Source organism: Thalia democratica, chromosome 5 (genome assembly GCF_965202585.1).
Source record: "Thalia democratica chromosome 5, ktThaDemo2.hap1.1, whole genome shotgun sequence".
Taxonomy (NCBI): Eukaryota; Metazoa; Chordata; class Thaliacea; order Salpida; family Salpidae; genus Thalia; species Thalia democratica.
In genome coordinates this window covers 15301525-15314658 of record NC_139169.1, presented here as the reverse complement: position 1 = coordinate 15314658, position 13134 = coordinate 15301525, and the positions used below count along the sequence as shown (strand labels likewise).

General features: G+C 23.8%; 1 protein-coding gene across 1 annotated transcript; it reads left to right on the top strand.

The window, feature by feature from the left end:
• Positions 1–7503: 7503 nt before the first annotated feature.
• Positions 7504–12757, top strand: LOC145836277 (transforming growth factor-beta-induced protein ig-h3-like). Its single transcript, XM_082944096.1, has 10 exons — positions 7504–7564; positions 8469–8738; positions 9026–9120; positions 9377–9578; positions 9823–10002; positions 10626–10765; positions 11091–11381; positions 11651–11755; positions 12156–12294; positions 12516–12757. Exons 1-10 carry the CDS (start codon positions 7504–7506, stop codon positions 12755–12757), a joined length of 1725 nt encoding a protein of 574 aa, XP_082800222.1.
• Positions 12758–13134: the final 377 nt, after the last annotated feature.

The window sequence follows — 13134 nt, the reverse complement described above, 5'->3', positions numbered from 1 at the left end:
TTAATAATATAAAATGTTTATTTAAGAAGTTTTGTCTGCTTATAGTAACACTTAAAGTTTACAAGACATAGTGTAATATAATTACTATAGTAGACAAGCTAAATAAGTTTTATAAAGTTGATATGAAACTTTGAAGACAAAACAATAAACCTTGAGAAAAACATAAGTTATATTTTGCAAAGCCTAAGAAAAATTTTATGTAATTAATATGACTAATTGTTTGTTATATTTAATGTTTTTTTAGAACAATTAAAGTTCTAATGTGAATGTTATCTACAATTTAAAAAAATAAAAAATTTAAATTTGCAATTGTATAACGTATATGCATGTGAAAATATTATTTAAAAATAACAACTCAGACATTTGGTATATTAATGAGTTTACTATAAATTACATAACTATTTTTTTGATAACATTATTTATATGTAATATAAAGTTTTAAAAACATAATATTTCTTAACTTGAAACATCTTTGAAGTATATTTTTTTACTTTAATTTTTAAAACATTATAAATTAAAATTTAACTCTGAAACAACTTTAATTTTTTTAAAAAACAAATTTTTTGAAAACATGGTTTAAACTAACGGAAGAATTTAACCGAATTTACAATAATTTTAAACTAAACGTTTTTAAACATTTCGTCGACTGGTGCATACTAATAAGTATTTTTTCAGAAAGTTACAAATAGAACTAAAGACCAGATTGATCAGTATTTTACAAAAGTTAATCATTAGTATAGTATAAACAAAAAATAAAATATGTTTACATGTTCTTCTTAGTGCAAAACATTTTTGTTTGTTATAAAAACTTAGTTCAAACATGGAAACCTGTTTTAAAAAAATTGTGTAAGAACAGAAATTAATACTATTTAAACAAAATTATAAAGTACGTACAGAATTAAAAGTTAAACATTCAACAATTAGCTATCAGATAAGTTTTAAAACAATTTTTCAATTATTTATGGATGTCATGAGCAAGAACTTTTAATAAGCTAGTGAAATTAAGTTAATCAATTTGTTAGTTTTAGTTATATTACACCAATAAGTCACGTTTTAGTAATGATGAAAATACTGATTTTTGTCTGAATTTTATTAGCAAAAAGTCACTTACCTGAACAAGATTAAGTTTTCTTTACCAGTTTAAACTTCTTTAAAACTTTTTGTTTGTTTTTTTACTACTTTTATCTGCAGTTTTACGGGTGGTCAGGTTAGGTGAAAACAAAATAGCTGTACGAAGTAGTAATTAGATCAAAAGTAAAAATGCTGTTAAGTATAAATATACCGTTTTAAAATATCAGTTAATTTTCTAGCTCGATTAAAATTCTTTTTGATTTTTGATATTATTTGAAATTTTTGTAAAAGTATCATCCAATTAGCAACTTTTTCTGTTTGAAACTTAATTTAGATTTATATAAAATGAATATTTTAAGCAAATTCTTTTAATTTGATATAATTTTATTTAGTTGTTTTTTTAATATACAATATTGAAATTTATGTTTCAAACTTAAAGATTAGTTTTATTAAGTTAAAAATAAGAGCAATCAATCAAAGTTGAAGTTAAACGCAGTTGTCAAAAAGATAAAAAATATTTACATACAAGAGCTACTTGTTTGACATAATTTGTTTTATATTATTATGTGGTTTTATTTGTAATCGTATATAGCTGAATGTAATCTTATTAATTTCGGCGTTCGTCGACTAATAATAGTTGTTTATAAAGAAGTACCTTAAATTTTTTATAACAGTTTTAGGAAATCTCTAAAACTTAGTGTTAGAATTGTTACACTTATAGCGTATAGTTAAAATCTTTAAGACATATGTATGAAGATAATTTTAAAGTTATATTAACATAAAAGAATATGATTTTACTTTTAATAAAATAAAAACATGAATTTGATTTATTTGTACTTTTGTTAAATGTTGTAAATTGAAAATGAGAACTATAATTCAAAAATATAACTATTGTGTTAACAAACAATTATTAGAGCTAGATATTTTTTAACTTAAGTGTACTAATAACATAATTAATTGATTTTTTAAATACTTTTTATCCGTCTAAAACTTATAATTAGAAAGTTAGAATTTTCATAGCAAGTAAAAATATTGACAGCAACTTATACTTATCAATTAATATACTCTATGTACGTGCATGCAATTAATCTGGTTTAAATAGTTGGCACCAAGTACATGAAACTGACATTTGTTTATAATACTTCTATTGTAGTTTGTAATTTTTCATTACTCGTTTGTATCTATAAACTTTTTAATATAACTAATAAAAATAAACTATATTAAATTAAATCAGAAAAAAAAAGTAGTTTGTTTACAATGCCTATATTGTGGTTAAAAACTTTCATTACTAATTTTTACTTATAGTTTTTTTTATTATAAATAGGAAAAACAACAGTCTTCAGCTATATCAGAAAAAGATTTATATTTTGTTTAGATGGCCGCATAATTTTTTTATTATCTTTCTTTATATCACGGATAAAGTACTTGTTTATACTAAAAAAAATGTAAATATTTTGTTTCAATTCGAAACTAAAAACATCAAGAGATTAATTAAGGCGCCTGGCTTAGATTTAACTTAATTTAATTTTAATAATTTAACAAATAACTTTTAACACAAAGAAGATGTTGTTTTTAATCTAATTTATTTACTTTTAAGTGCATTTCGTTAATGCGTTTACTGTTAGGTCTTACAAAGCTTTCGATATAAAACAAACTTTAATCAGTTGCTACTGTTGTCTTTATTAAAAACATTGTGGTTTCCTATTTTGATAAAATTTTTAAACAATGATTCATTTAAAGCTAATAATATAAGAAATGCTTTTAAGCAACGCAAATAGAAATATTAAATAAAAAAATTATAATCTTGCCTTTAATATTATGTTTATATGCTTATTTGATAAGTTTAAATGGTGACTAATAATTGAGTAAATATTACCTTTTTTTTTACCAAAAGTATTAACACGAATGTTAACTTGACATCGAGTTATTTAAAATTTACCAATAAGTTTTTTTTATAATTTTTTGTTTGGTTTACACTTGATAGTAAAATTATCATTGAATTAGCTTTTAAAACCTTTTTGCAACTTGTAAAAAACTTTCAGACTTTATTTTACGGTGAAAAATTTAAAAGTAAACAGTATTAACGATTCAAATCGATTTGTTTTTCAAACCCATTTAAAATTAAACCGCTTACATTTTACTGAATGTTAACTCATTTATTTTCGAAAACAACTTTATATAGTTTTTGTATTAAAAGTATTAACGCGTTAAATCAGACAATGAAAAGATAACATTAACATGTTTGATGAACCATAAACAAAGTTTACATATTTAATCACTTTTTATTGAAATTGTAAACATTTTAGCGCTTAATCTGTTTATAGTAAAAGTTTTTATTGCATTAGTTAGAAAATTTACCTCATCCGGTAAGTTTTTGTTATTTTTACGTATTTTTTCAGTTCATAAACATTTTACCTGTCTCTTTTAAAACCTGTCATATTTCAAACTGGATTAATTTTTAGATTACCGATTTTAAAAGTTTTCAATTATTTTTAAATACTTTTTATTTTTAGACCACCCAATAATATACTTTATTTATATTTTTTATATTATGTTTTATTTAAGGTAAATTATAATTTTAATAAATAAATATTTTTTAACTTATGAACTGTGATACTAGCTTCTATATTTTGGTAAATAAATATTTGTATCAAAACCAAGAAATTATTTGCTGTAATTGTTTAAAATTTTTAAATGTATTAAAAATTGACAAAAATATAAGTAAATATTTAAATCTTCGTATTAAGATCTAAACAAATACTTTTAAACGTGTAAAAACCAATGAACTTAAAGTATTTATTTACGTCAAAGACATTATATAAATAGCAAAAAGAAAACTTGAATTAATCAAGGATCAATAGCGAGTTTTTAGTTTCAGTTTTTTTAAATATAGTATTTACTAACTACTTTTTTACTTTTAATATCAGTTATGTTTCACATTGCCTACAACATTTGCATTGCAGGTTATTCAAAAAAGAAAAATGTTGTCTCAGTATATTTTTTGTATGTATCAATATGTACAGAAATCGGTTTATTGATTTTTACTTAACTTTGAATATTTTTTATTAATCTAGAAAATAAACAATAAATTTATATCGGAAATACATATATATTTTCTTTTAATTTATTTAGTTAAAGATAAATCAAGATTTTAGACATTAAAATTAACTTTTTTGTGACAAAAAAATCTGCTTAAAAATAAATTGTAATCTACCGGATCAAGCTAAAAGAAATTAAATTTAAAATATTATTTAAGTTTTAATACTTTTTACTGTGAGAAAAAACTATTAAATTGCAATTCAAACTAACTTTAAGTTTTAACACAATACAAGCTTAAGACTTTTCAATCATTATTAACGCTTTTTATTATAAGACCACCCAATTAAACACTGTATTTTTATTTATAATGTTTTACTTTATGCAAAATTAAGCTTAAATATATTTTTCATTTCATAATTTTTCAAATATAATATTTTTCATAGTATTTTATTAACGATTAAAACAAACATATAGGTTATCAGAACTTTCTCAGAAATAATCTTGTTCTCATGAGATTTTAACAGACTGCATAATAAAAAAAGTGATAAAAATTATAAATATTGTAGCCATCAAGTATATCGATGGTTTTATCTTAAAGACAACTTAATAATAAATGAAATGAAAGCTTTTCCAATTTAGGTGTTAAGTTACAAGCTGTGTCTTGATAGCATGTTTTTAATGTACCATTGAAAAAACAATTTACGCTTTTTCAAATTAACCCTTTATGCAATGCAAAACTAATGTTTGAATTTTATCTATTTGGTTTTCGTAATTATTACGATACAGACTAATATAGTTGGCAGTAACTTTAAGTTTTAAAAACGGTAAGTTTTGTATTAATAGTAATTGATTATCTACGCAAAATTTATCTAATCTCTTAAGTTTTGTAAGTTTAAGAATATCTAATAAATAAAATGTAAAAGATAACACCAACTGCTATTATTAGAAATTAATTTACACAATAGCTTAATCAAAACGCTAATTGATATTTTCCTATTCCAATTTTAGTTTTAAAAAAGTTTATTCTTTTTTTTTTGAAATTTTATTTTTGTTTTATTTTGTTAGATAAAAATGTTATAATCACTTTAAAATCTATATTTTAAACAGAAAGTAATTTTAACAACTTTTTACAGACACAATGTATGTGATTATGAGCTGACCAGATACTATCGTATTCCTTTGAAATTAATTGAACATTTACAACCATTTGTCAAATGCTGGCAAAATAAAAACCAATTTGTATGCTTAAAAAGGTAGTTCGTTAAATTGCTTCATATTTTCAACAATAACATACTGATTAAAGTTTTAAAACTCATAAACAGTGAAATATTTTTATTAAATGTAACTTTAAAAGTATTTAATAAGATTTAGTATTTTATTAACATATACTCAAGTTTGTACCAAAGATCTACTTAGTTTTCTTAAAATAATATAACGACCATAAGTTAAAGTCAGATAACAAAAACATTATTTTATCATTAGAGCTGGAAAGATTACAAATTAATCATTAATAACCTCATATAAACTTATAAAACAATGCATAAATTTGAGTAAAAACTTTACGGTGTTTAGAAAACAAAATTATAAAGATTTACCAGTTATAAAAAGAATACGTAATTTGTTTTCCTAAAAAATATAACTGATCGTTTAAATTAAATGTTGCTATAAATTAAAACCGATTGTTTAAAAGTGAATTTTAAATTTTTTTATTGACAAGAACAAAGAATTTATTAAAAAAACAGAATACCGAATTTAAAAAAACTTATTTTTAAAGAAAATCTAATATTTTTCCAAAAATATAGTTTTACAGATACGGAGTAGGAAATTATATACCTACAAGCAGAACAATTTGGAGATGCTGCAAAAATTTTGTTTTGAACAAACTTAAAAGCTATTGTGTTCCAGTAAACAAGAGTTTAGGTTTGTTTGAACACTAATGCTAATTTATTGTTATTTAGCACAAATGTGCTACTCATATGAGCATTCGAACGTATTATTTTGTCAAAATAACGCTGTTTAAAATTTTTGCTTGTAATAAGCAACACTTAGATATTTCTGAACACTTCAGTAGGATACTTGATTTAAAGTCTATTTTTTTCAAGATGACATTTATATTGGAGTTTCATTGCTTTTTAATAGCTTTTAAAGTATACATTTACCCTATAAATGTGTAAGCTGCTTTGTGATAGAATTTAAGCTGAACAGTTTAAAAGTTAATATGAGTTTTGCTCAACACAAGAATTTTTTAACAAATAGTACTAATAGTAATAAATACTTCTATAGCTTCACGTAAAAATTTGAACACTCAAACTTATTATTTACAACTTCACGTTAATTAAGTAGGTTGTGTTCGAGTTTAACTTATAACGTTTTACTACTTTAATGCTAACTCAAGCTTGGCTCCTAAAAATTTTCTGAGTTTGATTTGCTATATTTTTAATTAATTGAAATTCATAACAAATTTTTTAATTACGATCTAACTAAAATAGTTTTAAACATTATCTTTAGCAACAAATATAAATTCTATATAGTGGATTTATTTATATATTTAGATATATATTTATGACAAGAATGATCACAAGTATAGTTTAAACTTTAATTTCAAATGAAAACAATTTAGCTTTATTCGGTTTTTAAAATTCATAACTGAAGAGATGTAAGATTTGCACGAAATGTATTTTTTGCAAAAAAATTAACTTTTTTTTTTAGTTTTGTACTTTCTTTAGTTTTAAGTTCTGTCAAAGGTAAAAAATAGAGGTTCATTTCAAGCTAGTTTGACTTCTAATACTCGGTAATAAACTAAATTCTAAAAATATGCTGGTTAAGTAACTAAGTTTAATTAATTAAGATTTAAATTAGAAATATTATAATTACGAATATAAATATTTACAAATTAGGGTATTTATTAATATTCATATTTAAAAATGAGATAATAAAACAAAACAAAAAAAAGTAAGTTTAAGGGATTAGAGAATTGTTTTTAAGGTTGATGGTTAAAATAAAAAATATCCAAAATAAAAACTTTGGCAACCAGCTTTTAACAACTTATAAACCTTAGCAAAAATGAAGAATGTAATAGTACATAATTAATAAGACTAACTTATAAGAGACCAAAAATACTGAGAAATATATAAATAAACAGAAATATTTTCACAAAAATAGAAAACAACAAAACAGCTAAATGTGAAAAGTGTGCTTTATTTGGAAATTTTGCAAAACTATGGGAAAAAACTATTGGAAAAAAAAGTATTATAAGTAATAATAAAACAATACAAAACATGAAAATTAAACAACATTTAAATTGCAAAAGTTATGGAATATATGCAGCTACATGCAACATATGCACAAGTTTATATATTGGACAAACTACGAACATCTTTACTAAGTGGTGTAATGCCAACAGAAACATATGGAACAACAATAAAACTAGACTTAACCATGAAAAAAAAGACAAGTTTGCTTTAATCATACATTATAAAAAATTTCACAAGGAAAACATACCACAACAGATTTAAAATGCATACACAGTCGAGGTTTTAGAAAGCCCTATAAGAACTAATTTAGACTATACAGAACAATGGTTGATTATAAAAACTAGGGCAAAAATTAATTTTTAAGGAGTACTTTAAATAAAAAATTTAAAGTGTCATCATTTTTTTTCTTTATCAAATGCAATATTTTTGGATTTTTTTAATTGTTTGATGTTTATAAAAATAGTTTTTCGTAGTTACAGTAAACAAAAGTAAATTTCTAAAGTTTTGTTTTCTCAGTTTCTCAAATTAAAAAAATATACCAAACTTAACTGACTAATCTCAAATATAAGCGTTCTATTAATCTTTAAGTAAACGTATAAAATTCAGTATTTTAGTAAAATAGAAAAAAAATGTTTTAGTTTTGTTGAAATTTTTTACTAAAAATAACTAATTTGTGGAATTTAAAATTCTTTAGTTGCTAGTAATTTTTTTTGTTTTCTGCAGAATTGAAAATTTTGTTTTTCAATAAACAAAAGATATTTTTTTGGAGTGTTTGTAAAAGACTGAGACTGATTTTCTTTTGATGGTTCTAACCATTTTTAATTTTTGTTTAGACAAATTTTCAAACCTGTTCAGTCTTTAGAATCAGAAGAAGCAGACTACCTTTCTCCAATGTTAATTTAAAAAGTATCAAGTTTAAAATTTTCCGTATAGTTTTAATAAATCATATAGATATCAAATTAGTTATTGGAGTTTTAATTTCAGAATTTTATGCAAAAGTAAAGTTCAATACAAAATTTATGCAGAAAGAAGTAAATAAAAGGTAGAATTTATTTTTTAGTTACAAACATAAACAAAAATGTACAACAGATATTTTTTAAACAGAAAAGCGAAGAGCAAACTCTGCAGTCAGTCAACCAATAAAAGTATCCAGCTTTCACGAAAGAGCAATAATTCATAGAAGGAAGAAACAGAAAAAAGGGAAGAAAAATCATAACAGAAGGAGGAGAAAAAACAGGAAACGTAGAAGAAATAACAGAAGAAGACACAAGAAGACGAGCAAAAAGAAAATAAAGTTAGATAAAAATAAAAAGAAAAGCAAAGCATTTGTCGCAAAGAAAATATTCACTAGTTTCAGAGCTGAGCATACGACAGGTGAATAAGCTGAAAAATAGTTAAAAACAAAAAACTATTACTAAGTTATAGTTGTTTTAGTTTACAAATTTAAAAATTTGTAAGATATAACTATTACAGTAAGACAAAAATCGATCAAAGCTGTATGCTTACTAAAATTTAATCAAAAAAACTGGTAAATTGATAGTTACAGGGGTCTAATACTCAATATACTTTGAGTAGATACTGTTAAACAACGATATTTAAATTGACATTTATGTATTTTTTATTTATAAAATTTAGTTTGTATTTTATACTTTATATTACAGAAAATGCAGAGTACTTAAAGAACATAGCTGGTAACTCAATTATAGAAAATAAAATCGTTGATTTTGACTCTTTTAAAAACAATCGAATTTTTAAAGTGAGTTTTCTTGTTTTGGTTAGATATAAGTCATAAAGTTTAGTAACTATTCCTTAAACTGTTTCAAAACTTATAAAACAAAACAAATTATTTGATACCAAAGTTTTTATCTTAATTTTTTGTAACTCAGTGAAAGTTTATGTTAAAATTTTAATCTTTTCTATTAGAAAATGCTCATACTAGTTATAAAAAAACTTATACATCAAAAACGATAATTATTTTATATTTTACATTAAAACATTAATAACTATAAAAGGCAAAATCAGGAATGCCGATAAGATTAAACAACTTTGGTTACGGAATTTGGACTGCAAACTGCCAGAAAATAACGAAACCTGATTTCTGGAAGTCTGAAAACGCAGTGGTTCACAAAATATCAGGAATCCTGTCGAACGTTCAAACTTCAACTACAAGTTACCTGGAAAAAAGAAGAAGCTCTTTTTCTAATTTTTACAAAGGTATTTTCTGAAACTTAACATAATGTAAGCAGATAGATTAAATTGATTAAATAGATTAAAGTTATGAATAAAATCCATGAAAAAAACTGTTTTTCAAAAAATTTTAAGACTAATAAGAAACTAAGAATAACAAATTTAAACTTTTTATTGTGATAGTAAAGTAAAACTATTTTTAACTTATGAATAAACAAAACTGCTATATTTCATTCATGTCTAATTTTACTACAAAAAATTACTATTTAAGCGCTTTCTTATGTCGGAGGAGAAGCATTTGAGTCTTTACAATCCGAAGATAAATCCATGACATTATTTGTTCCTACAAACTCAGCATTTTCAAAATCTGTTGATGAAGAACCCATTGAATGTTTGAATGAAATAGTTAAAAGTCACATCGTTGAAGGAATATTCTGCTCAATTAATGCTGGTTTTTTACAAATCTTTAATAAGATAACGACAAAATGCTCTTAAGTTGTATACTTTAGAAATGTACTGCATAGTCCTGTAATACTTTATTTTTATTACAACTTTTTTCGTCCAAAACCTTTTAAAAAAATAGTTAATAAGACAAAAAAAATACTTGTTTACATTTTAGTTAGTTATAATTATATCACGATTCATTAAATGTTGTTGTTATACTTAGTTTTGTTTTACTTTGACAAAATAGCTTTGTAGTTATTTCATTTAAGACTGCTTAATAAGCAATATCTATGATAAATTTTACAGGTAAGACTCTTACATCAATAAATGGTTTTCAAATAGTTACCCATAAAAACAACTTCACAATCCAAATACATCAAGCAAAATTGATTAATCATGACGTAATGACAACTAATGGAGTAGTACATACGGTCAATAACCTTATAAAAAAAGGTTTTACATTTTATTTTTTTCTAAATTAGTTTCTGTCTACTTTTACTTTTAAAACATACATGTCTTTAAAAAAAATGCCACCAACAACTGTACCATAAAACAACTTTTTTGCATTAATTTAAGAAACTAACTAAAAAAAAACATACTTGAGTTTAACTACATAAAATAATTTAATAGTGAGGACAGTAGCAGATATTTTAAGAGAAGAAAAGAAGTTTAAATATTTTTATGATTATTATAAAGAATCCGGTAAATTAAAAGCTCTTAATAAAATGAGAAACATCACTTTATTTGCACCAATGAATTCAGCCTTTGAGGTTAGTTTTACTTAAGAACTATTTAAAAATTATAAAGCTTTATTACGACTTAGTACTATTGATTTAATTTTTAAATACTATTATTTTAAAGTAATAAGACCTGAATTAGACGCAAGTACAAATTTTTATTGTAATTTTTGTTAATTGTGATTTATATTATTAAATATAACAAAATGTTTAAGTAAAATTAAATAACATAACTACAATGAGCTTCATTTTGCTTTTATTTTTATTACTAATCAGCAAGTCAGTGCGTAGTAAAATAATATTTGAATACACTATTTATTAAATGCTTTTAAAACATGATTATAGTCATCAATATCAGGGACTCAAAGGTTTGGACGCGTTCGAAATAATCAATTCACCTCAATTCTTACGTCACCAGCTCGATTATCACGTCACGACACATATTACGTCATCCTCAAAAGAACCAATGAGAATTCTCCGCACTCGCGAAGGGGCAAAACCCGTGTACGAAACTACCTATTACGACTTTAGTGATAAAAAGAAAACCGTTTCGGTTCAGTGCACACGATTGAAGCAACAACTTGTTGCTAGGCAACCTGAGAACAATAGAGTGACGTCGTGCGCCGGAAACATCGTCGCGGTTGAACAGGTTTGTAAAAAAGTGTAATACTCTAAATATTTTTAGTAATATAGTTTGTTAACATTTAGTTTGTAAAACTTTTTACGTAATGGCTTCAACTTTAATGGTATTTAATACAAAGAAGAGACCGATGATTTTTTTTTACTAATATAGAGTTTTTTAAAAGCTTTTGTACCGTGTAGACTGGAGATAGATTAAGTTTTGTAGCGTCTTTAATATTACTTACTACAAATCTTAAGAATTAATAATTGTACTATTAATTAAAAATTATTATACAGCTATTTAAAGTCCCTAAACCAAACTTGTTAGAAGTATTGAAAGATTCTAAAGACGGAGATTTTTCGATGCTTCTTCAGGTCATAAGTCGTCACAACTTAGAATATGTTAGTTTCATTACAATTTATAAGTGTTACACAAGTTTATAACATAAATTACATATTTATATTCACTACTATGTTTTTTTGATTTTAATAAAGAATCGTTTAGTTTATTTTAGTTTAATAGTATCTATTCTCAAAATTTTATGAATAATTAAATGTTTTAACAAGCTAGGATTTATTTAAAGATACTTTCCCCGAATAAATATTTTTTTAAATAAATATCAAATGTAATAAAACTTGGCATCAAATCAGTTAAATTATTTTCATTAAATAAGATAAAATTACACTTTATTTCAATTTTTTGAATTTTTACAAAAACTTCCTAGCTAATATGCAACGGGATTGAAATTTTTATAAACCATTATAATAGTAAAAACAAAAACATATGTACTATTAACTACAGTTGCTTTTGAAAGATGAACCGTTCACTTTCCTAGCTCCAACAAACAACCAGTTCAAACAACTGAGCAATTTTGTGTGGAATAAACACTTCGCAAATCCTGAATGTGCAAGAAGAATTATCACTTATCATATATTACCAGGTTTGTATTGCTGAATTGAATTTTTGAATTTTTTTTTATATTATTAGTCGAGGTAACCTTTGTGACTTTCTATAATTATAACTATTTTGATCAAAGATTATTTTATTTTTGTATAATTTTCTTCATAGACTTAATAATATAGTTAAGGTTTGAATCAGCCTTAAAACTGTGTTAAAATATTTGACATTATCAAATATATATACTACAAGTAACTTTCATAGGTTACCACTGCTTCGACGAATTGATGCAGCGCCCCCAAAAATTAAAGACCGTCAATGGCCAGTACCTTTACTTGTGTCCCAAACGCGGTTACGCCATGTTCGGTAAAAGGAGAAATGTCCTCCGAAGTAAGACTGTCAATACTGACCTCATTGCAGACAATGGGGTGGTTCATTCCGTTGATAACATTTTAATACCAAAGTATTATGACGCCACGCAGTATCCGGACGATAGCATATTGTGACGTCATGAAACATGATTTTAAAGGATTTTTTGTGAACTAAACACTGTTGGTTGAAGTAGTTGGGAATGATTTTGGAAATTGCTGGTATGATTTTAAGTTTAACTAAGTTATTTTGATCTGTTGAGCAGATTTCGTTTAGTTTGTTTTTATTGTATTCAAGAAAGAAAAAAAGCGTTGTTTAAAAATTATGATTACTATGATTACATGAAACTAAAATATTAAGTAGAAACAATTTGACTACTATTTTTGTTTTAACTACTGCTAATTTTTATTCATTCTTTGCTTTGATTTTGAGATTGAAAATGAAATAACAGAAGTAAAGAAATTTTGACAAAATGTACTATTTCTAAGTAAAACTCAATGTGTCTTTTTTTTAT

What these genes read in the sequence shown, in the direction of transcription:
- LOC145836277 (XM_082944096.1), top strand. Translation starts at nt 7,504, where the DNA reads ATGCCAACAGAAACATATGGAACAACAATAAAACTAGACTTAACCATG. An exon ending in AACCATGAAAAAAAAGACAA is followed by an intron (nt 7,565 to 8,468) that starts GTTTGCTTTAAT and finishes TTTTTTAAACAG; the next exon opens with AAAAGCGAAGAGCAAACTCT. An exon ending in TTTTTCTAATTTTTACAAAG is followed by an intron (nt 9,579 to 9,822) that starts GTATTTTCTGAA and finishes TTACTATTTAAG; the next exon opens with CGCTTTCTTATGTCGGAGGA.